This window comes from Seriola dumerili, unplaced genomic scaffold (assembly GCF_002260705.1).
Source record: "Seriola dumerili isolate Sdu_G_001 unplaced genomic scaffold, Sdu_1.0 BDQW01000052.1, whole genome shotgun sequence".
Classification (NCBI taxonomy): domain Eukaryota; kingdom Metazoa; phylum Chordata; class Actinopteri; order Carangiformes; family Carangidae; genus Seriola; species Seriola dumerili.
The window spans coordinates 14,547,497-14,571,343 of record NW_019174307.1 but is presented as its reverse complement, the minus strand read 5'-3'; the positions used below and the strand labels follow the sequence as shown (position 1 = coordinate 14,571,343).

Below are 23,847 nucleotides of genomic sequence, written 5' to 3'. Positions count from 1 at the left end.
AGCAAGTGTTGTTTAAACATCAGGCCCTTCTGGGATCAGGCTTGATGAAAACCCCCAGAACTTCTGACACATTACGCAGAGCACTGAGATATATCAGTCTACATTATGAAGGCCTGTGAACGTGCGTCTTTGGCATGCAAGAATCTTGGTAGTTACACCCAGCCCAGTCCTCTTCTTCTGTTGGTATTTTATGTGTTGCCTTGCCAACCCTGGCCTCAGTAAACAATCACAAAGACACTCTCATATACACACAATTATGATAAGGGACTGTTTTGCACAGCGCCCAATAAATGTAAACACTCTGCAAGCATACGTCATATTGATTTTTCACAGCTTGGTGACATCCAGGCTTGCCATCCAGACTTAGGAATGGCATAAACACTTGTCCAGAGACACGTGAGGCTGTCTGCTCGGAGAGGTTTACTGGCTCTGATGCAGTTTCTTCAGAGCTCAGTGACTCACCAGCCACTGTATATTCACAGCAGACATTAGCACTCATCACGGTAGAGTCTCGGGGTTCTGCTCAGTCTGTTTGCTCTGTGGAAGATCAAGCTGTGTGGGCAGCATAACATCATCTTCATCTCTTTATTTTCTCACGGTCTGTGGATCCAGCAAAAATCCACATGTGCACTCTCTGCACCGTGCTGGTAGTCTGAACCACAATGGAGAATACTCAATTGCAAATAAAGGCAGAGCATTTAGAATATCACTTGAGTAAATATATAAATGTACTTTACTACAGTATATAACACTATTGGATTAATATAGTTCCCGATACACTAAAATATAAGCATTTCAGTGTTGTAGTCAGTTTACTTTACTAGAAGAACTAAGTCTAGTCAGGTTTTGGTAATGTCAGCTTACCATGACTGACATAGTCTGCACAGAATTACAGTCAAAGCCCACCACTGCATTCACATTAAAATGCATGTATTGTAAAGCAGATACAGGAAGTGATGAGTATCAAATGTAGCTTTATTTATGAAAATGAACTGACTGCAGCAAACAAAGCAGAACAGAAAACTGTCTTTGATGCCAGTCACTGTCCGTACTGTGTGTTCTTTTCATCATGGGCTTGTGTGTGAAGGCCATCATCCACCTTTCAGCTCCATGATGTAGGCCTATTGAAATGGTATTTGTGTCAGGGATGGTTCCATGGCTTGTGGTATAGCAAGATAGTGATGGCCCTCATCATGCTATATACCCAAGGATCTATATGATAAGGTCCTCTTAAGATCCCTCTTTCCTGCAAAGCCCAGATACCAAATCAGGCAGTCATCCACTTCATGGCTGCGAGACTCATTAGCAAGACGTCCTTTTTGTGCAGATGACAGTTTGGTCTTTGTACCATCGCTCCCCATCTGGTGTTTGGGTTTATGACGATGCATAACGGACGTAGAGGGAAAACAAACAGGAGAAATCAAAGAAATGCTACTTTGATCCACCTGCAGATTACTGCGCTGTGTTTGGAGATCCAGCAGTAGACATCACAGGGTGGTGGCTTTTCATCTCACACCCAAGCACACAGAGCGTCCTCATTGTTTGTGTCAGTTTGAGGTTTGGATTCCCTTGTCATGCCTGCCAACATGCAGGAATGTCTGCTCAGCTAAGTTGTGTCTTAAAGAGGATAACGAAAACTGCAGACAAAGAAAAAAAAAAAGGGGAGTGGGGGGGGCAGACACAGAGCAACAGGTGAATGAGGGAATACTTAAGTAATATATTACCACAAGCAGCTGTGATTTACTTTAGTGGTGCTGACAATTTGCAAGCGTGTTCCCTCATTGCATTAGCGTGCCTTAACTCCCAAGGTGAATTGTCAAAAAAACTCATGTTAATCCAGCACCGGGAGCTCTTATTGCTGGTTTGCCATAATATAACACACGTGTGTTTCATTCACCCTCCTCTGCTGTTAGTCCTCTGACACTAATCTGATCTGAAGCAGGTGTTCCTGAAGGTTTGTGGTGGTATGTTAGAAAAAAACAAAAAAAAAACAATTAAGAAACCAGAAGTGCAGAGGTGAGATGGAGTGAATGAGAGGTGTGTGAGGGAGCACGAATAGGAAATGACATAGTGCAGGAGGCCACACATGTGCAATACAATGCAAACAGAGGGGAACAAGTGCACAGGGACAGAGTATGGGCAGCTGGGGCTTGGAGAGTGAAGTCTGTTTCCCATGGTTTCCCATGATTCTAGGGCCACATATTGATTCAGTTATCAGGTATGTTGGAGAGGACAGTGTGTAACAAGGAAGACAGGGAATAGGTTTGGCCGGAAAAATGAGTTATAGAAAATGTAGAATCAAGAGTGACTTATGTATGAGATGTCAGGTTTAGTCAGTTAGGAAGGGATCATGATGAATGATAATGGAGCCGTTTATTTGTGTGTGTGTGTGTGTGTGTGTGTATGTGTGTGTTTGTGTGTGTGTGGGGAATGAGAGACCGGTCGAGAGAAATATTTGTGGGCAGCATAGCTGTGCACTCTCTGCCCAAGGCTGCAGAGCCTGTCCAAAGCTCTGACAGGATTTTGGCCGGACGCCTTGCACGTGAGTCTAGCAACAGCTGGAAGATGGAGGGAAAAGGAGGAGAGGAGCAATGGAAGAGAGAGCCAAAGCAGTGGAAGCCAGTTCCCAGGCTCCAGCCTCTGGAGACCCCTGAGGAGAGGAAGCGGGTGGAGGGGGTGGGTGGGGGGGACTGAAAGCAGCTGCATTGACGTCTTTCTGCCTCCAAATAGTGCTTCAAAGTAAACCAGTGACCCCTTTATATGGCTTAAAAGTATTTTTTTGATTACAGGAAATAAAGTTTTCTTCATTTTCAATAATTTCATCAGGAAAATCCAAGCTGCTATTGTTTATATATTGATCTTAACAATAGATCAAATGACTAAGTGTGTGTGTGCAGGGTTGCTTGTTGTGAGAAACCCAAAGTTAGTTATCACCTGAATCTGCAGTGCTATTTATCTCTGTGGAGCTTTTTTTTTAGCATCTTTCACCAAATTGTTTTGGTTTCATTGTCTGCAACTTTGCTGTTTGTGTTCACTATCAGCAGCCACAGTCATTCTCAGGCTGTTTTCTAGCAAAATAAACCTGCTGTACGCTACATTGGAGACTAACTAAATCTCAAGGGTACAGATATTTCTCTTGAGTTAAAAGTGAATATTGGACTTAAAGTTGACTCAAACCGCAAATGAATGATAATGTTAATTCAGGTTAATGCAGATTTAAGATGGAACTGACTGCAGAGAGGTGGTCGACTCGTGAATCATTCTTCTGGTCATCTGTGTTTATAAACCACATTTCACTCTTTCTGATTTATAAATCCTCATCTGGGGGGCAGATCAGCGAGGCTTGCATGAACACACTGCAGGAGTCTGTCCGGCTGCTCGCTGTAGTGATTTACTGTGTGGAATATCTACGATCCTTTAAATGACCCTCAGCAGGTGTCTGTACATACTATCTTTATTTGTGCTCTTGTCCCCATGTTTATTTTCTTTCAGTCATTCAAATACAATTTTATGTTCTTTTTCTCTTTTGTCATTCAAGTGATGGATCATTTATTTTCATGTTTCTCTTCTTCCTCAGGGTTGTGGGGCATCATGTGGAAAATGTGACTGCAGTGGTGTGAAAGGAACAAAGGTGAGATTTGCCAGTTTCACTAACAGTCAAGTCCTTATTCCCTTTTTCATTTATTTGATATTAGACATAATGCTGGTTGACTCATTGATGCTAAGTCCAAGCTTTGTAAGCTCACAGCAGACTGAAGCAGCTGTGACAGTGCTTGCTGTGTACCGAGTAATGGGGTCAGTTCAGTGGGACCGTCTCGAGCTGGGTCTGGGTGGAAAAGTAGTGGATGGGGCTCAGTCATGGAGCAGAGACCACGAAGAGAACAAAGATCAATTTGAATTAGAGCATGTCCGGACACAGATGGGTTGAAGGCTTTATTCCCATCGGATGGAAGGAATCTCCCAGATACAGATGTACAAGTGGTGGGGACACTAGCCATGAATTGGCTGTGAGCCCATGAGCTGTCAGCACTCCACCATGAATGTTAATCACTGACCTGAAACACAAAAAGTTGGTATCAACTGGGCAAAGATAGCTTTACAGTGACTACACTTATTCTCCAAGGACAGCTGCTGTAATGACAGCAGTAATGTTAGAATTTGACGATAATAAGAAAAAAACATAATATCACTAGTTTTATCTTTTAAGCTGTAACCAGCGTATTGTATGTTTGATGTTTGTGGTTTCAGTCAGAAACAGCTACATACAACATCTTTGAATATGGTCTAAATATATATACTTTATATACTGCAATTAATCATTAAGTGATCTCTCAGCCCATAACCCTGGGGGTTAGGATGGCCGCAAGGGGCCACGAAATTATTAAAAGGACAGGAACCAGGAAAAACATTATTTCTGCTTCACAATATAATGTTTACTTTTCCAGATTTTATATTTGCATTTTTGTAAGTGAAATATGGGATCACTTTTAAAATAAAGAAGAAAAAAAATCACTCTTTGGTTGAACTGGTCACAACCCGTGTACATATATGACCTGAAACACAGGGTCACAAGATACCTTTGTTTCATGTTGTCACAAGCCAGAAATGTCAGGAGCCACAGCTCCAAAGCAGGTTGCAACTAGGTCATTATTTTGCACTTCTACTCCTGCTGTTTGTGTGTAACATGTATATTATTGGCTCAGTTATATCAGGCGACTGCAGAATGTTATCTATCCTCTAAGTGCAACAGTCTGGCCTTTTATGGCTCATTCTTACGGCAGCAGTAGCCAAACATTCAGCTCACCCAACAACAACAGATGTACCGACTGTGTTCAGTCCACTGTGGATTCAAAGCACCTCTGTGTTTTCTAAGCTGCTGAAAGGCCCCAAACAGCCTGCTGCAAAATCTCCAGTGAGCTATATTTCTATATCACTTCCTGAAGTTTCACAAATGGGGTTGCCATGGTAACCCTTAGATGATTCCCATGGTTCAAATAATGTAATATGTCTCCACTGAGGGAAGCCAGTTGTTTTGTGGTCAGGGAATGGAAATCAATTGACAACTAATAATTTCAATATGACTGTTTTTGGGTTTTGTTTTTTTTTTTTATTTTCTGCCGAGTTTTACTCATCGCTCTCTTGGCAGCTCAGAGCAGGTAATGTGTAGATTACTGAAGCATGGTTGTCCCTCATGAAACAATGCTTCCATCTAGTGGCAGATAGTGGAAATACTGTAACTGAATCTTTCTGGGTCAGTTTTAGGTCACTGTGAGCGACACAGATGAAGATTTGAATTAACCAGTGTTTGTTTTCATTGTTTTACAAACAATGGTAATAGGCAGTCTTAAAGAACTATAGACATATGGGCCTTCATTATGAATTATAATGCAATGAAGTCAAAGTCATCTGTTTTTTATGACACTTTCATGACATTTCCAAATCTATTGGGTAAAATGATCCCAATTGATCTGAACATAATACACGTTTAATAACCTTGAAAAGTGTTGAACTTGGTTTAGATATAAGGATCTGTGTTTGCTGTAGGAATGTACCGATTCTCATTAAAACTATTACAAGAACGGATACAGACGCAGTTACTCTGTTGATCTAAGTTAATAGAAAGATCTTTGTCCTTCATTAACCTTACGGTTTGTGCGTCACAGGGTGAGCGGGGATTTCCTGGTCTCCAAGGTAATATGGGATTCCCAGGGATGCAGGGACCTGAGGGGCCTCCAGGGCAATTGGGCCCCAAGGTCAGCACACACACACACACACACACACACACACACACACACACACACACACACACACACACACACACATTAAGATAAATAACCTTACACTGGGTGGATCTAATATTTGTCCCCCCCTCCGTGCATGTGCCATTGTGAACTGATTGATTATTATTGCCGTAGATAACAAATACATTTGAGACACACTCAAACACATGTGACTGGGGCAGTGATTACTAAAGTTTAGAGATACAAAAACAATTGTTAGTTTAAGAAATTCAGCTACAGCTACATTATTTTTCAAAATTTAAAATAAGGTGACTTCACTGCTTAGTAGAAATAATGTGTCAGTATTATGATGATCATGATGTCATTTGTCTCTTCTTAGGGAGATTCAGGTGAATCTGGGGCTCCTGGAATGAAAGGAGTGAGGGTAAGTACCTAACCATTAAAACTAGCGTACGGTATCATATGAATGGTATGATATGATATAAGATAAACTTCTATTTCTCAAATTATTTCTTATGTTAAGTTGTTGAGACAGTAATACTGATATGGTTGTGATCTTACAGGGTCCGCCTGGTCTGCCAGGTTTCCCGGGAAACCCAGGACTACCAGTAAGTTCCTTTGATCTGCCTTCATGTCTCACTTCCTGCAGCAATCCAGGAAATTCACCCCATAGCAGCAAGAGTTTGGTCTAACATGCAATCATCCTCTAAAAAGTAATAGCCTCTAAATAACATGGCTTTAGATGACGTTGTCATTTTTAGGCTACATTTTAATTTTGGATGGTGTGTGTGAGGAATGCAGTGGTTACAGCAGCGCAGAATCATCAGGAAGCTGTGGAGACTTTGTCAGCGTGCGACTGCAAATTGTCTATTTGTGTTCACTCTCTTCCCACTCTTAGGGCATCAATGGAAACGACGGCCCACCAGGAGCACCAGGTATCCCAGGATGCAATGGGACTAAAGTAAGCCAAGTTCTAAAATCAGATTTGTTTGCACAGGTTTTGTTACCATGCCTGATGTTTTCTTTTCTTTTTTAATAACCTGACGACTGTCTTTCCCCTCTGACTGTGTTCTGTGTGTGTTTCAGGGAGAAAGAGGACTGGATGGCTCTCCTGGTTTTCCCGGTCTTCAAGGACCTCCTGTAAGCAAGATTGACTCGCATGACAATCAACCACTGCAATCATTAGCACATATTTCAGTTGTTAATTATTAATCCTGTTAAATATTCATCCTGCCAGTATATGCATAGTGTATAGATCATGTTCCACTCTCTTCTCTTCTCAGGGCATCCCAGGACTTCATGGAATGAAGGTCAGCTGAAATTTATGACGCTTTAACATCTTACATGTTAATAAGTTTGTCAAACAATACAAGTATGCATGAGTCATCCGATATAATAGAACATGTGTGTTCAACCAAACCATTTCTTTTTGTTTTTTTCCTTACAGGGTGACCCCGGTGGTGTGATTGGGATTGTTCCACTGAAGGGAGACAGAGGATTCCCTGGCACACCTGGATTACCTGTAAGTTGTGTGTTTATTTTCATGAGTGTGTGTGTGTGTGTGTGTGTGTGTGTGTGTGTTCTCAAATATGCATGCATATGATAAATCTGTCTGTTGAAAGGAAAAGTAACAAACACAGATGATGTAATCTGAATTGTCATCTCATTCCAAGTTCTTTCCACACACATCTTTCTCTCCCAGGGATCAATCGGAACTCCTGGACCTACTGGACCTCCAGGACCTCGTGGATATCAAGGACCCAAAGTGAGTTTCTGCTACAGTGATGGGCTGTTTATCATCTGACACAGTCTGTGATGACTCTTTAATGAGCCAAAGAATCTAGAATCAAACACATTTGAAAGATCAATCTCTTTAGATATGTTTATGGCCTGGCAAATACTTGATAGATATACGATTTGTCACTGTTCTTCAGTTAGATACCTGTTTGACTGACTGGATAACTGTGTTTTACAGGGTGATCCTGGCCCTCCTGGCCCTCCTGGAGAGAAGGTAGGACTAATCATACATACAATACATTTTACAATTATAAAAAAACAAGTCCATCATCCTCTGACTGACTTGATCATCTAGCTGAGATGTCATAGAGAGCTTTTTTTTTTTTTTACTTCCCTGCAGGGTGACAAGCTGGCTTTTGTGAGTGAGAAAGGAGACAAGGTGAGAAAAAAGATATAATTTCTTGTATGATGCTTTCACTGTAGAGGTAGGGGGGGTTCTTTAAAGCTTAGGCAGGAGATTTGATGGTTTCATCTTTAAACAAAAGAGGAAAATTCAGAATGGAAAAGGAACAGGGATTTCACAATTAGTTTGTGATAAATACTTGCCGCAATTTCCTGGAATTTTCTTTTGCTTGTAAAGGTATTACACCCAGATTAGACAGAGCATTGTTATACATTTTTACACATGCAACGTTATACCATCCATATGAATAATTTCAATTATTTTGAGAGAAGAGAAATGTTTGTGATTTATTTTGTTAGATCTAACAATTTTGTGTTTTGTCAGTGTCCTGTAGAAACCATGTAGTCAACTTTTCATGAGTTCACGCATTGTTCCTATGAAATTATATTTGGCTGTGGCTGTTGTTGATCGTTGCCGTCTCCCTGCAGGGTGATCCTGGATTTCGCGGCCCGCCCGGTCCCCCTGGACCTCCTGCATCGGGTGTTGAAGGAGGACATATCACGGTGCACCTTCCTGGACCACCGGTACACCCTCTGTTCCTCATAAACTGAACAGAAACTGCTGTTTTTATTTACAAATGAATCACTACCTGTCTGTTTATAAAGAGATTGGAAAGGATTACTTGGATTCTGTGTTATTTCCTGAATGTGTTTGTGTTTTTTCTTTCTAAAGGGAGACAGAGGATTCAAAGGAGAGAAAGGAGAACAAGTTAGTATATTGCATTCAAATGTTGAAGTGTATGACTTATGTTACTGTGCACATGTGTGTTATCTGTTATTTCAACTTTCTTTTTGATACACCTGATTTTCTTCTGCAGGGCTTTTGCATCCCTCATCTCGAAGGTGTCAAAGGTGAACCCGGCCCACCTGGACCAAGAGTAAGTGGCAAAAATACGTATACAGAAAAACACTTGTAGTCTGTAATGGTGTGATCAATTAAGACAGACATTCAGGATTAGTAAGGCTTTATGCAGATTCTTTAAAAGTTTGAATGCAACAAGGAAAACACATATACATATAATGTGTCATTACAAACAACCACAAACTTTTTTTACCTAAGTTTCTTTACACATTTTGAGCTTCAACAGATTCATTTATATGTATCAATCTCTTTATTATTAATCACAGTGACAATAAAATGATAAAGTGAGTCATAAAGTGAGTGTCTGTTTCTATGATTTTAGGGTAAACCTGGAAAGGATGGAGAGTTTGGGCTAAAGGTAAAAATAATAACATACTCTATTATCCATCTACTCTGCTCTCCACCTGTGGTTTTCTTTCATTTTATAAAATATGTAAAACTAAAGTACTGCACACATTCACACAGGGAGAAAAAGGCTTTCCAGGAGTTCCTGGATACACTGGTTCCCAGGTAACTAATGCACCTCTTACATTACACATATTCAAGGCTTTAATCTGAAACTTAACATTATCTCAGAGGTGTGATAATCAGTTCATTTTCTTGTCTTATTTCAGGGTGAAAAAGGAGAAAAAGGACCACCAGGTTTTGTAAGTGATCTCTCCCCTCCCTCTTTTCTAGTTCCTTCTACAGCTCTCTTTCTTTCTCCGTCACCCACTCACCGTCCTTTCCCACCGGCTACGAAGAGGATGAATTCTAAAAGCTACCAGCAGATGTCACCACATTATCACTCAGTTGGAATATAGGAGCATATAAAAGGGGGCCTATGCAAGAGACTTAAACAGCAACTCAACACAACCAAATTTTTTGTTTTAGTTGACCTCTCGTAGTTTATTTTCTCAGCTTCCTACAGCGATGTGGAAGTGCACTCTGGGCATGTCAGTACACTGTGAAATCACTGTTGAGTGTCGTTAAAGGTCTTGGTCCTCTGCTTATGGATTTTGACCATTTTGTTAATCTGTCTCTCACAACATCCCCAACTTTATGGAGATGCAATTCTAACTAGCTGCCCTTTAAATTAGAGATAATGGCAAATTCTATTATAGAAGTGAGACACAGAAGAATTAAATCCTACCAAATGGTAATTGTTATTCTCAGAGTTATTTAAATACAAATAACTGGCATGGGTTTTGCAATAAGATGTGATAATAAGTGACAGGTCTCAGCAGTCAGCTGATAGTGAGTACATCAGTATAATGAAACCTAAACATTATCCTAAAAGTGGACATGCATCCTGAATCTTTGTAATTATATAATTTTAGGGTAATGGTGCCCCTGGTCCTCCAGGTCCTCCTGGCTTCCCAGGAAAAGAAGGAGAAAAAGGTAAAATGAGGCCATAGTGTTCCACCACATGTTCATATTGTATGTCGACACATTCATATACGCTTAGATCAGTTCAACACAGCATCCACGTTTCCTTCATTTTTGGTTTCCTCTTAATCTACAGGTTTTCGTGGGCCCCAGGGCGAGGCAGGTCCACCAGGTAAAATACCTCAATATTTCAATGTAATATAACAACACTGCACTAAGGCTGCATATATCAGTCAGACACACACTAATCTGAATTACCCACCAACTTTGGCTCTGTCCTTGTACATCAGGCCAGCACATTGAAGGGCCTCGAGGAGAGAGGGGTGAGAAGGGAGACATGGGTGAGAAAGGAGATCGGGGTATAGAAGGAGAGTCTCTGGTTGGACCTCCAGGACAACCAGGAATTCCTGGACCCCCAGGAGAACCAGGACTCCCAAGTATGTCTCATCTTCAAATACTACAATTATTTGAATAATTGACAATAAGCCAACACCTACATAAAGCATAAAGCGTGCGTTTACAGATGTTTGGACCTAACGTGTGCGTGTTTATGTGTTTGTGTGTGTGCTATGGCATAACAGTTGACCCTAATGAATGTGACATTGAGAAAGGCGCTCCTGGCCCACCTGGACCTCCAGGGTTACAAGGGGAACTGGGACAGAAAGGTAAGAATGAACACACGTAATCATTTAATTAATCCATTCAAATTTTCAATTTCCAGCTTTAAGATATAGTGATACCTTTGTCATCACATATGTGCTACCAGAAACAGCGCTGACGTGAGCATGCAATGACGTTTAATGTTCATCATCAGTAGTACAGCTGCTGGGCTACACGATGAGGACACTGACATGCATTTTTTAATTGAAGTTTCTGTACCTCCTGTCAGGTGACAAAGGAGATACCTGTGTTAAGTGTGAAGCTTCCGGCGCACCTGGATTACCTGGCCCCCAAGGGCCTAAAGGAGAGCATGGTGAGTGAATCTGTTACCTTCAGATGTCATTGCCCAAAGAAATTGAGGCTTTGAACAAGGTTGTCATCTGTTGCTGGACACTATAATCTTATTGACATACAGTATGATGAGTACTGAATGAGTTAAGGATGTACAATGTCCATTTTCACCTGGCAGGACCTCCTGGGTCAGTAGGATACAAAGGAGAAAAGGGCCAATCAGGAGCTCCTGGACAACCTGGACAACCTGTGAGTTGAATAATATCTGAGACACTTCTGACAAGTTCCAAGCTGAATGTTTTTACAGTTACACTGAGGAAAATGGAGGAAGAGAAAGATATCAGAATAGGCCATTGATATTTTCTTCAGTGCATGATACAATTATTTTGACCTGTACAGGGTATTCAAGGCAGTCCTGGGTTGATGGGAGCTCCTGGTGCTATTGGTGAGCCTGGGGACATATTCATAGCTCCTGGTTTGAAGGGAGACAAAGGTCTTCCTGGTTCTGCTGGGTCACCGGGGAAGCCTGGGTCGAATGGACTGCCAGGGAGAGATGGCCTACCGGGTGTACCTGGCCCCAAAGGAGAACCTGTAAGTTTGTGTGTGTGGTTTATCAGGACAGCATGAGCTCCACCAGTAGATCAAATGATTGAACTGCCTGTCAAATGACAATGAATGATTTTGGACAAACCTGTCAAAAAAAAAACAAAAAAAAAAACAGGCAACTTTACTTTTGAAACCCTTTGCTGCAAGTGAAAGTTAACTTAAAGATGTCGTAATCAGTATTGGTTATATTAACAATGGCAAATATAATGTTAAATGGGTTGCTAGTAGTGACAGAACCACAGATTATTATCACCTGACAGTTATTGTTTTTGTTTTAACGCCCACAACTTTCATTGTTTTGGCTCAGTCTCATTTCTTTCATCAGTTCGGTTTTCAAGCCAAAAGATAAAGTGAACAACTAGCTGGTGAACATAGTGGAGCATTTAGCAGCTAAAGATCTAGATATTTCCCTCATGAGTTGATGGAGACCAAAACAGAGCTAAAAGGAGAGTGAATATTGATCTTATATCCATGAAGTGGGTTGAAACGTGACTCCAAATGAATGGTAATGTTCGTGTGTAAGAATCAACTGTTCAACTTTATGAGGATATTATATGTCATTGTTGTGTTATCCAAAAAATCAATAATTGTGGTTTTAATTTATTGTCGGCCTTTTTAAAAACAAAGTAGATCAGACATCCCCTTTCTCTAATCTTGTTTTCAGGCCAAAGAGGGCATTAAGGGTGAGCGTGGACTAGATGGGGACCCTGGCCTTATCGGGCCCCCAGGAGAGAGGGGTCCCCCTGGTGTGCCAGGCATCGGTCGACCAGGAGAGTCAGGAGAGAAAGGCAGTCAAGGGAGACCAGGAATGCCTGGAGTCCCTGGACAACCTGGTAGGCGTGAGATCTACAAATATACTGTAAAAAGATGCACTAATATAATCAAAGATAACTCCTATTGACCTGTAGCTTAACATTGCCTGTGAAACTGAGCAAACGCACGCTGGTACTCACACACACACCTACTATATATTCTTTCATAATTATGATAACTCATATCTTGTGTTCAACAGGTACAAAAGGTGAGCCAGGTGTAGGTGTGAGTACTCCCGGACCTCAGGGAGTACCTGGACCACGAGGAGAAACCGGCAGACCTGGACTTCAAGGTGAGCAACATCATAGTCATTATGTTTTCATTTATACTCCCCTGCAAAACAATCTATTTTCAATCAACTAAAGCTTGTCTTTGATGAGTGAAGTAAATCAGGGTGTGATTGTCTAATTACAAAAAAAAATTGTTCATATTAACATACATACACACATATTATTCACACATATGTGAAGGTTGATGGTGATTATTCCTGTTTACAATACAACATGTTGTTGGTTGCAGGGGACAGAGGCCTGACTGGAGACCAAGGGCTGCCAGGTTTCCCTGGACAGAAAGGTGAACATGGACCCCCTGGAATTGGTTTGCCAGGCCCAACAGGTCCAAAAGGTGAGTTACTCAATGTTGACTCCATTCCTCCTCTTCATGCATGCACTGCAGACATTTCATACACACATGAAAATGTAAATGTACTGAATACATGAACATGAATAGAACAACATTCAGAGGAAATGTTTCGTTCATGTTTCCAGGAATCGGTGGAATCCCAGGAGCTACAGGATTGCCAGGAGAGCCAGGAAGACCGGGACAGGATGGCTTGTCGGGACGACCTGGTCTACCTGGACAAAAAGTGTGTATTTGTCTTCATCTGTTTATCAATTAATAATTTAATTACAATTGTATTCTAAATGTGTATGGTGTCAGACACCATAGAAAGGACTCAACAAGGAAGCTGAATCATCCTGTTTTTTACCATGAAAAATGAAAAAATTCAAATAAATGCATTAATCCTACAGCTTTTATTGTCATACAATAACATTAAAATCCAAACACCACCACAACAGTACCATCTGTTTTATGAGCAATGGAAGATTGAAATGTCAGTGTCAAAAACACTACTGTCAGAGATGACATGCAAATCAGTGCTTATTTGTATAACCTGCAGGGTGAACCTGGACGGGGTCTTCCAGGCCCAAAAGGATCGCAGGGCCTCCCAGGAGTTATTGGCTTCCAGGGAGAGAAGGGTAGCATTGGACTGCCTGGTATTCCTGGACGAGAAGGCGAGACAGGTCTACCAGGACCTCAGGGAATCAAAGGTACTGCAGGACTTTTACAATGACTCTGGTGTGACGCCTGGTTTAATTTGGTCTATCCCCCAGAATTAAAGAGCCCATCTTCTGTACCAAGCACAACATTGTTTTTCTTTGATCTTTAAAATTAGGTGAAATAGGACCTCCAGGGCTTCCTGGACTGGTTGGCTCACCCGGTGCACCAGGAAAAGGTTCGCCTGGAGCTCCCGGACCACAGGGACCACCTGGAGAGCCTGGACCATATGGTGAGTGCAAATTTAGCACCCAAACATAGGCCTTTTTCATGAAAAATTTTTTTTTTACATGTTTCAGTCAGAAAAGCTGTGGTGTAAATCATAAAACTGATGATGGCTGCTTCAGTTTGTATTCTTATCCAGTTGGTATTGTGCACACATGGACACTTGAATAGAAACATGAATAGTGTNGCAAATTTAGCACCCAAACATAGGCCTTTTTCATGAAAAAATTTTTATTATTGTGCACGCATGGACACTTGAATAGAAACATGAATAGTGCGGAGCCATTGTAATGTTATTAGCAACAATCATTAAGTTAAAATGTCTGTTGTCAGATTATGATTCTGACTATGATGTTGTTGATCCCTCTTGATGTATGTTGAACAGGTAGAGAAGGTGTAAAGGGAGAAAAGGGCTACCCTGGTCCTCCTGGTCTGGACATGCCGGGACCTCAGGGAGAAAAGGGAATCCCTGGGTTCCCAGGGCTCGCAGGCTCTAAAGGACTGCCAGGGCCACCAGGCTTACCAGGCAGGGATGGGCTGATTGGAAACCAAGGTGAGACGGACAAACAGCAAACATATTCACAAGAGAAAAAGAAATAAAACTACAAACTTCAGTGTTCTTTACTGTCTTTGGGTGTTTTGCTCTCTCATGTAGTTTTTCTTGTTTTAATACCGTTGCACTTGCACATTAAAGACACATGAACGCATACGTGCTGTTCATGTCCTCAATGTAGTTAATATCATCATCACCATTTTGTTACTGTGATTTGTATTCTTATCTGAAATATAGTACCTTGGTTATCTAACTAATTTCAATGCATTTACTTTTCCATTTTCCGTTTGCTAAGTGTTAAGCTCTTGATAATGCATCTCAGCACATCCTGTACATGTTTCATATTAAAAGCCTTCAAAGTAAGGGTGGGATAATGCTCTTTGAGCTGCTGGTGGGCTTTTAACATGAAATATCTGTGCAGGAAGTGTTGAGTTTCAGTGACAGATGTTTAAAGCCGGACAAAAGAACAGCAGAGTACAAGTATTTGGAATTATTGAAAAAAGGACTGCTGTTAAAAAGAGAAACTTAGTGAGCTTCACATGACTTTATGACACGGCATAAGTCTGTTTTAAATAAGGGCTTCATCCACTACTACTAGTAGTACTATTAGAGAATTTACTGCATGTCACCAATTGTTCTTACCACTAGGTGGCAGTAATGTATAAAGTTGAGTAATCAATCTACCATTCAATTTGAATGAGGAAGGAGAAGGATCGACTTTTAGGTGAAAAATTTTTTTCTCCACTTGGGGAGACTGCATTGGATGTGTTTTAATGATGATTGACTCTTCAAATTTTAATTCTTTTTTTATTTACGTTAATCTCACTGTATGTGTTTTTTGGCAGGTCCTAAAGGTGAAATGGGGGTCATAGGAACCCCAGGAGTACCAGGATTTCCTGGACCACCTGGTACACCTGGATCTCCTGGTCTGAGAGGTGAATAAAATGAAATTATTATTATTATTATTTATTGTATCACAGTGTGAGCTATTCCTCTTTTTAGTTTCATCAGCAGCAATTACAATTCCTCTTTCCCACCATCTCTCTCAGGTGATCCTGGTATTACTGGACCAAGAGGTGATATTGGAGAGATTGGACCTAAAGGAGAAAGGGGAGAGCCAGGTCTTCAGGGACCTCCAGGAAACATGAGTGAAGTCGACATGGAGCACATGAAGGGCGAGAAAGGAGACATTGGAGACATAGGTATAAAAAAAACATACTGACCCTTGGATCTGTAAGAGATCATATAGAGATTTACTGCAAACAGGCTGGATGATTCTGTATATTGACCGATAGTTTAAGAAATATCTTAATGGTCTATGTTTGTAATTCAATTTCCCTATCAGGTGACCGTGGAGTCACTGGACAGAAGGGCTTCCGTGGAATGCCTGGAGACCCTGGACTGCGAGGCAAAGATGGAGAGCCTGGATTACCTGGACAACCAGGTGAGTCACCTGACTACAGCATTCCAAAGACAAACGTCAAAAGATATTTGTAGACTTCATTTGGTAAACATCTCTTGTCCTACTTATTTAATTTTACTCTTATTTTGATCAATTCTCTGCTATTGCTTTATCACGCAATGAAAATGACGAGAAAGTAAATATTACTAACTTTTCAATTTCACTGATATGTGTTAGGTGAGAAAGGAGACCCTGGTTTTCCTGGTGAACCTGGCAGCATTGGACAACCTGGACAGAAGGGCACTGTAGGAGAGATGGGAATACCAGGTAAAAACTAACTCATATTTCACCCTGCTGCGGGCTGGGACTTCCGGTGTGATGATGTGCATGTGTGCAAGCACTTATGTATTGCAAATATAAAATTCAGTCCTCTAAACACAAGTCTATTAACAGCTCTATTGACCATATTTCAAGTAAGGGAAAAGCTAAAGTTGACATTTAATATGTTAAATGCAAGTTTACTAATATCTACATTTTGTCTGCTTGTGTGTGCAGGTGCGAGTGGCCCAAAAGGTACTAAAGGAGATATTGGTAAATCGGGACATCCAGGATTCAGAGGCACAGATGGACAGAAAGGAGACAAGGGGGCAGCTGGTGAGCCAGGTATTGGGATCCCAGGATATCCAGGAGAAAAGGTAATCCCCTGGCTATATAAACTTGACTGCTCAGGTACTGAAAATAGGACATTACCTTGAAAAAAATGTGTTCTTTTAACAAGTCAAAAGGCCAAGAATGTGCACATTTAAACTTTGGGAAAGAGGAGGGAGCTTCCAGTAAGAAACATCAATTACCCAAAGTTAAAACTCCATGTTTGGTTACTTGCATCATTACACATGTCAGTGTGTAATGAGTTAGGGTTTCTTACGTCTGGATCCCAAAAGTTCCAGTTTCATTTCGGTTCACTATTTGTCAAAAGTGTGAATGTGACATGATCTACAGACTTCGTCTCTCTCTATTTATGTCTGTCTTGGGAGACCCTCTACACAGACAAGACTCCACTGTCGTCACAAATATCCACCACCAATTTCTAATGTAATAAATCCTACGGACAGACTTAAAATATCAGAATTAAAAGAATTTAAACTAGTGTCTAACAGAGATGGACTGGGAAACATTTTTCTCAGTTGTCTGCACTTTCAACATCTTCTTTTCTGATTTGTTCCTCTCAGTGATCATCAGTACCTACTTGTCTTTACTTAGCATTCCTCTCCATTCCTCTACTCTCACAGGGTCAGACAGGCCAGCCAGGATTCCCAGGAACACCTGGAGAAAAGGGTCAGAAGGGTCATGAGGGTATGCCTGGCAAACCAGGATCGCAAGGAACTAAAGGAGATAAAGGAAGCATCGGGTATCCAGGTCAGATTTCAGTCTGTACTGTCACATTCATCTTGTTTGTCTACAAGTAGAACACTTGGTATAGTAATCCTATGTGTTATTGAGTTCTTATCGTGGCGTATGTGCATTTGTGTGCTATACAGGCCAGCCAGGTAGACCAGGTGAGAAAGGTACGCCTGGGCTTCCAGGGTCTGCAGGAGAACCTGGTCATGAAGGCCGACCTGGTAAGTAACAGGCTTTTTTAATCAGCTCGTCAGATCACTGCCTATATGTTAGTCACAGCAAGGATTTGTTAAAGGTTTGATACACTATTAACTTCAAAAAGACGGTCTTAACTTTGTGAAATAAGTTTTTGTTCAGTCTGAGAAATTACAGGAAACCAAGCTAATCAATGAGCAATGAAGAAATCACAGAAACTCATTTCTATGGATAAATTCGATTATTTTTTTCACACCTGTCCCAAGCAACTGCCTGTTAGTTTGGCTAGCAATCAGCAACTGAAGTGAAAGTTATGCCTGTGGCAGCCTCATACACACTAACAAATAGTGTTTAAATTTGTTGTCCTGCAGGTGAAGGTGGCTTGCAGGGACCTCCTGGACCTTCTGGAGAGAAGGGAGATCCTGGAGTGGACGGCATCCCTGGATCCTCAGGGGAGAGAGGAGACCCAGGTTAGTGTCAGAAGAGTTGGGAGGAGACTACACAGTAATCATTTAGTTGTCAATAAGCTGTTACAGTACAATTAGCCTACAACTGCCTGTAATATATTTTTTGACTGTCTTTTTTTGTAGGTTTACCTGGCCACGGTTTCCAAGGGCCACCTGGAACGTTCGGTAGCAAAGGTAAGAGCACTTCCATCATTGATTCATGTAAACCCTTAATCACTGGAGCTAAACAGAGTTTCATTATGTGGCTTTCTTTCCGTTTTCAGGTGACAAAGGTAGTCCTGGCATCCCTGGCACTCCAGGTCATCCAGGTGTCCCTGGTATCAAAGGCGACAAGGGACTTTCAGGCCCACAGGGACCAACGGGTGAGCCAGGAGAGAGAGGGGGTCAAGGTATCTCTGTAGAAGGCCCTAAGGGAGAGAGGGGAGAAACAGGACAACCCGGAGAAGCAGGTAATGCGGAATACATGACATGCTATCAATTTCTTATGTTCATAAGGACCCGTTTCCAAAATATACAAAAGTATAGTATATAGCTGCATTCACAAGTGCATAAATAGAAAACCTATACACTGCATGTTATATTCAAAAATATCTCCTAACCTTCTTCTTGGCTTTGTCAAACAGGATCCCCAGGAGCACCAGGACCTGCTGGTGTGCCAGGCAGACATGGCCATAAGGGAGAGAAAGGAGATCAGGGTCTGCCTGGTTTCCAGGGAGAGACGGGACAAAAGGGTGACCCTGGATTTTCTGGACTCCCTGTATGTCACAAGCCTGTTTTCCTTTAGTTTCTTTGCTGTACATGGCACACACTAGTTAAGATGCATTCTGATGAGAAATAGCTGATACATGCACAGTAAGATGTAAATGCTGCTAAAACTGCCATTGTGTTGTTTCGGTTTTGTGTGTCTGCTACAGGGACAAGCTGGTCTTCCCGGTATTGATGGACAGAAGGGAGAGAGGGGATTGCAAGGTGTTCCTGGCTTCCCAGGTCAGTACATACAGTATGATATATCTGTGTGCATGTGTGTGTGTTTATTTATTTGTGAAAGACATATGTTTATGCAATTATGAGAGAAAATGTGTAAATATTGCTTTTTATTCAGATAATTAACACACTCATTTTGAACTCTAGGTGTAAAGGGTCAATTCGGGGACAGTGGATTCAAAGGAGAGATCGGAGACAGAGGATTCCCTGGAGAAAAAGGTAATACAAGAGTGAGAAACCTTTAGTATGTTAATATTTAAATCTACCACCGTTTCCCTTCACTGGAATTATTATGTTATATATAATTATGTTGGTGCTTTCTTGTGTCTCTGTTCATTTTACTACTTGATGGCCATTGACTGCTAAGTATCTTTTAATGATACTGTGTATTTCAGGTAGTGAAGGCCCTCCTGGCCCCCCTGGCCCCCACACCTTGGTCAAAGGAGACATTGGGTTCCCAGGAATTCAAGGTCTTCCAGGACCGCAGGGTCCATCAGGGTTCCCTGGACAGAAAGGACTGCAAGGTAACGTTTTGATTAGAAACGTGCTCCTTCATATAATCCTCTGTGATCCAACAGTTTACTCCTGCTCACTTGTGCTCTGCATTCATTTTTCTAATTGCTTCATCATTTTTGTTATTGCCTCTCAGGTGTGACAGGTATTCCAGGGCCAAAAGGTGAAGATGGCCTCCCTGGATATCACGGTCAGTCTGGAGCCAAAGGAGAGCCTGGCCTGCCGGGACCACAAGGTGAGAGGCTCACAACGATGAAGCTGTTGGTAAGTTTTGTTGTGCTGCTACTTTCATGAGTTATTAATTACTCCATGTCTTTAGGACCCAGAGGACACCCAGGTCCTCCAGGACCTGACGGTGTTCCAGGTCAAGTGGGTCCTCCTGGCCCCTCCTCCATGGATCATGGGTTCCTCGTCACCCGTCACAGCCAATCAGTGGAGGTTCCACTTTGTCCTGAGGGAACCTCACCCATATATGATGGCTACTCCTTGCTCTACGTACAAGGCAATGAACGGTCTCATGGACAGGACTTGGGTGAGAAAAATAATATGAGAAATAAAGAAAGAAAAAGAAAGAATAAAAGAAAGAAGACAAAATGAGATGTGAGAGTGCACAAAGGGGGAGTTTTGTGGGGGTGATTGAAGTGTCCTGTTGTGCAATGTTTTAGGTACGGCAGGCAGCTGTTTAAGAAAGTTCAGCCCCATGCCCTTCCTGTTCTGTAACATCAACAACGTGTGCAACTTTGCCTCTCGTAATGACTACTCCTATTGGCTCACCTCCCCTCAGCCCATGCCCATGAGCATGGCGCCCATCACTGGTGAAAGCATCAAACCCTTCATCAGCAGGTATGTCTACATTTCTGTCCACACTGTTCTATGTCAGGTATGTTTGGTACTTGTGTGACATTCATATACTGTACCTGTCTCGTGTTTGTGTGTGTGTGTGTGTGTGTGTGTGTGTGTGTGTGTGTGTGTTTGTGCAGGTGTGCTGTGTGTGAAGCCCCAGCCATGGTGATAGCAGTTCACAGTCAGACCATCATGATCCCTCCGTGCCCTCACGGCTGGGACTCTCTCTGGATTGGCTACTCCTTTGTCATGGTAAGACAAACAGCATTAGGTGTCCGTGCAGTCAAGTAAAGTGTCCAATACCATGTATCGGCCAAGAACACCCCACCAAAGTCGAAGAGGATGTTTCAGAGCATCTTGAGCCAAAGTACTGACCATTTATAGCAACTGATCATATAGTTAGATTTGGTGGAAGAGACTCTACTCTTTTAGGGAGCTCTCAAAGAATCTGAGTCTTAAAAAACTTTCGTGATCATTAGGTCGTAGTTTAATCTAAAATGTCAAAAAATTGTAAATAAGGGAGAGGTCAGCACAGTAATTAAGAGTAGTGTCAGATTATAATGGTAGTGCTGGACACCTGCATGAATATGACTGGACATTACTAATCAGCTGATATGCACACATCTGATGAATCAGCCAATGATTGGGAACCATGAATGAAACACATGCCAATTAACGACAACCACAACTTCAGTTCTGTGACGACACTAATAAATTACTGGCGCTGACTCAAGTTTTGTCTACAAACAGGATTGAGCCAAATACTTTTGATGAGGGCTCAATACTCTTTATGATACCTACAATTTTGTTCATTTTTTGTAGAACAAAAATCCAATCTAAATCCAATCCGATTGCTCTCTTTCAGATTGTGTTACAGTGAAAAATGCCCTTCTTCATTTGATTACATTACATTGTGTGTGTTTGTGTAGCACACCAGCGCTGGTGCTGAGGGTTCAGGCCAGGCTCTGGCCTCTCCCGGTTCCTGTCTGGAGGAATTCCGCAGCGCTCCATTCATCGAGTGTCACGGCCGTGGAACCTGCAACTACTACGCCAACTCCTACAGCTTCTGGCTTGCTACCATTGAAGACAATGAGATGTTTACGTAAGATTGATTTCCCCTGTTTCTCCCCACCACTCCCCCAAAATCTTGTTTTTGCTGACCTCCAGTGGTGTAACTTCTCACCTTGCTGCAGTGACTGAGCGCTGTACTCCAGGGCACCGAGACATCACTGTTGGGTGTGGTTACAGGTGCAACAAAGCACACCGCTGACTATGCCCAACCACACCCTCCAGTGATGCTGGGTGTGGTCAGAGTTGAAAATACAGACAGTCAGAGAGGGAAGATTTTCAGCCAGATGTCATGTTTCTCTTTCAGTTATCACATTTCCTCCATATTTACATTATGAGCATGACAACACAGGGTGGACCTCTGATGTTTTTCTATTTTCTACCTCTTTCTAGGAAACCTGTCCCAACAACGCTAAAAGCAGGCAATCTCAGAACACACATAAGCCGCTGCCAGGTGTGCATGAAGAGGACATAAACTCCCAACACCAGAGTCCTCCTTCCTCACATGCAAGCAATACCGCGCGTGCTGACGTCCTCAACTTGGCTTGACTTCCTGTTTTGAAAGGATGGTGCTATTTCCCTGCATGTGTGAGAAGAGAGGGACACACACGTGGTTTGCAGAACAGCCTGAGATTGAACTTTACAAACCAGAACACAGAGACCAAGCGGCCTTTTGCTCCATGCAGAAAACACTTAACTAACATGATCACAACATGTCTCTAAAGAATGGCACCCAGTTTACCACTGCACTGAGTACATGCCCCCTAAACTGGTAAACTGGTGTACATTTTGAAAGGGTTGTTTGTGTGAGTCAGGTGCTATTGAATCTTACTTATCTGCCTTACTCTATTTTATTTTTTTCTAATTTCCCTACAAGTGCCACAGCATCAAAGATATAGCTACATTAATATTATAGATTTTCACACCTTTTAACTTGTATAATGTAAAGGATGGGACTTACCACTCGTTACAGAAGCTTGTCATTTGTTAAATCACAATATGTTGCCACCACAGACATGTAACAATCACTCTGTTGTAAATATAAAGCATTCCTCTCTAACATAGTTCAACATACTCTCCTCAGGTTATTATTGAGTTACTTTGTGTGTTATTAGCTCCATTTTTATTTATAAGATTTATGAGAATATGTTGGACTTGAGTATATCTGGGATTTCATTGATCCAAAAAACAGTGTTTCAACAACCAGCGCCTTATTAACATACCAAACAGCACTGAAATAACATTGGCAGGTGTGTGTGTGTGTGTGTGTGTGTGTGTGTGTGTGTGTGTGTGTGTGTGTGTGTGTGTGTGTGTGTTGTGATGTTTGCATAGGCTATATATTGTTGCACAACCCTGTTGACACAATAAAAAACAAATGCACAAAAAGGAACAGACAAAAAAAACACCTACACCTTTACTCTGACAGAACATTGTGTATAACAACTCTCACATTAAGTGAACCAAATCTTTGATCCCAAAGAAATGCACATGTATATATACTTACACATACCATGTACTTGCTACTCTGCTCATGTACTTGACTGTTCCCGTTTGTGAATTCCGTTTGTTAGCCCTGTTGATTTTGTGCAAAAGCTATTTTTAATTAAGGGTCATCGCGTCAAGGCTGCACATTCAAGTCAAACTCATCCAGATGAGGAGGATTGTATTTATAAGTGTCTCTGCAGGTTGAGATGTTTTAAAAAGGTCTTAACATTGGTTTGTGTTTTGTATACGGCATTCTGAGAGAGTCAGTCATGCGTTGATGCTAGAAAGGCCTTCTGGACCCAAAACAGTGTCTGTTTCCGTGTCCCATTCAAAGCAATTGAAAGATGCAAAGTTTTTCTACTGTTCAAGTTATAGCAGTTACTCTACACTGACCATAACCTTTTTGTTTGTGTGTTGTGCTTGGTTGTGATAAAAATGCTCCATGAAGTACATACAGTATTAGCAGCATTTGCCATCATAAAACAAACTTGATCACAGTGGGATTGATCTTAACTGATTAACAAACAGAACATACTTCATCGTCATTTTATATTTTCCAGATCCCATACTGTGTAATTCCTGCAATAAAGTGATTTGTAGAATAATCTTATTAATTATTGTTTTGTGTGTTTCTCTTAATGTGAAGGCTTCTGATAAAGTAATTGAGGATTGCCACAAGAGGGCGGCACCAGCACAGTCTGTAAGTAAGCTGCTGATGGGTCATGATATCACAGCTTTTCCATTTGGCTGATTCACAAGCCCACAGTGTTTTTTAGTTTTTACTGTCACTGGCTATTATTCCATGAAAAGGCAGCAAGAGCTGACCTCAAATCTAT

The 23,847-nt window shown here is 41.6% G+C and overlaps 1 protein-coding gene across 1 annotated transcript in view; it reads left to right on the top strand.

Moving 5' to 3' along the window:
* Positions 1–23,610, top strand: part of col4a1 (collagen type IV alpha 1 chain) — a 40,249-nt gene extending 16,639 nt beyond the window's left edge. The window contains exons 2-52 of the mRNA XM_022740600.1: positions 3,578–3,631; positions 5,664–5,753; positions 6,121–6,165; positions 6,305–6,349; positions 6,640–6,702; positions 6,828–6,881; positions 7,025–7,051; positions 7,189–7,263; positions 7,444–7,506; positions 7,717–7,752; positions 7,879–7,917; positions 8,370–8,465; positions 8,614–8,649; positions 8,759–8,818; positions 9,125–9,160; positions 9,268–9,312; positions 9,417–9,449; positions 10,122–10,182; positions 10,307–10,342; positions 10,461–10,607; positions 10,752–10,835; positions 11,060–11,143; positions 11,300–11,370; positions 11,521–11,712; positions 12,392–12,560; positions 12,740–12,832; positions 13,060–13,164; positions 13,308–13,405; positions 13,721–13,871; positions 13,997–14,110; positions 14,489–14,656; positions 15,502–15,591; positions 15,706–15,858; positions 16,002–16,100; positions 16,296–16,385; positions 16,614–16,753; positions 17,348–17,474; positions 17,597–17,677; positions 18,023–18,121; positions 18,242–18,292; positions 18,382–18,567; positions 18,742–18,875; positions 19,033–19,105; positions 19,250–19,321; positions 19,498–19,626; positions 19,752–19,850; positions 19,935–20,147; positions 20,281–20,458; positions 20,596–20,710; positions 21,388–21,560; positions 21,920–23,610. Of these exons, the coding sequence (XP_022596321.1) occupies positions 3,578–3,631; positions 5,664–5,753; positions 6,121–6,165; positions 6,305–6,349; positions 6,640–6,702; positions 6,828–6,881; positions 7,025–7,051; positions 7,189–7,263; positions 7,444–7,506; positions 7,717–7,752; positions 7,879–7,917; positions 8,370–8,465; positions 8,614–8,649; positions 8,759–8,818; positions 9,125–9,160; positions 9,268–9,312; positions 9,417–9,449; positions 10,122–10,182; positions 10,307–10,342; positions 10,461–10,607; positions 10,752–10,835; positions 11,060–11,143; positions 11,300–11,370; positions 11,521–11,712; positions 12,392–12,560; positions 12,740–12,832; positions 13,060–13,164; positions 13,308–13,405; positions 13,721–13,871; positions 13,997–14,110; positions 14,489–14,656; positions 15,502–15,591; positions 15,706–15,858; positions 16,002–16,100; positions 16,296–16,385; positions 16,614–16,753; positions 17,348–17,474; positions 17,597–17,677; positions 18,023–18,121; positions 18,242–18,292; positions 18,382–18,567; positions 18,742–18,875; positions 19,033–19,105; positions 19,250–19,321; positions 19,498–19,626; positions 19,752–19,850; positions 19,935–20,147; positions 20,281–20,458; positions 20,596–20,710; positions 21,388–21,560; positions 21,920–22,001 (4,854 nt within the window). The 3' untranslated portion in view covers positions 22,002–23,610. The remainder of the gene's footprint in view (positions 1–3,577; positions 3,632–5,663; positions 5,754–6,120; positions 6,166–6,304; positions 6,350–6,639; positions 6,703–6,827; positions 6,882–7,024; positions 7,052–7,188; positions 7,264–7,443; positions 7,507–7,716; positions 7,753–7,878; positions 7,918–8,369; positions 8,466–8,613; positions 8,650–8,758; positions 8,819–9,124; positions 9,161–9,267; positions 9,313–9,416; positions 9,450–10,121; positions 10,183–10,306; positions 10,343–10,460; positions 10,608–10,751; positions 10,836–11,059; positions 11,144–11,299; positions 11,371–11,520; positions 11,713–12,391; positions 12,561–12,739; positions 12,833–13,059; positions 13,165–13,307; positions 13,406–13,720; positions 13,872–13,996; positions 14,111–14,488; positions 14,657–15,501; positions 15,592–15,705; positions 15,859–16,001; positions 16,101–16,295; positions 16,386–16,613; positions 16,754–17,347; positions 17,475–17,596; positions 17,678–18,022; positions 18,122–18,241; positions 18,293–18,381; positions 18,568–18,741; positions 18,876–19,032; positions 19,106–19,249; positions 19,322–19,497; positions 19,627–19,751; positions 19,851–19,934; positions 20,148–20,280; positions 20,459–20,595; positions 20,711–21,387; positions 21,561–21,919) is intronic.
* Positions 23,611–23,847: the final 237 nt, after the last annotated feature.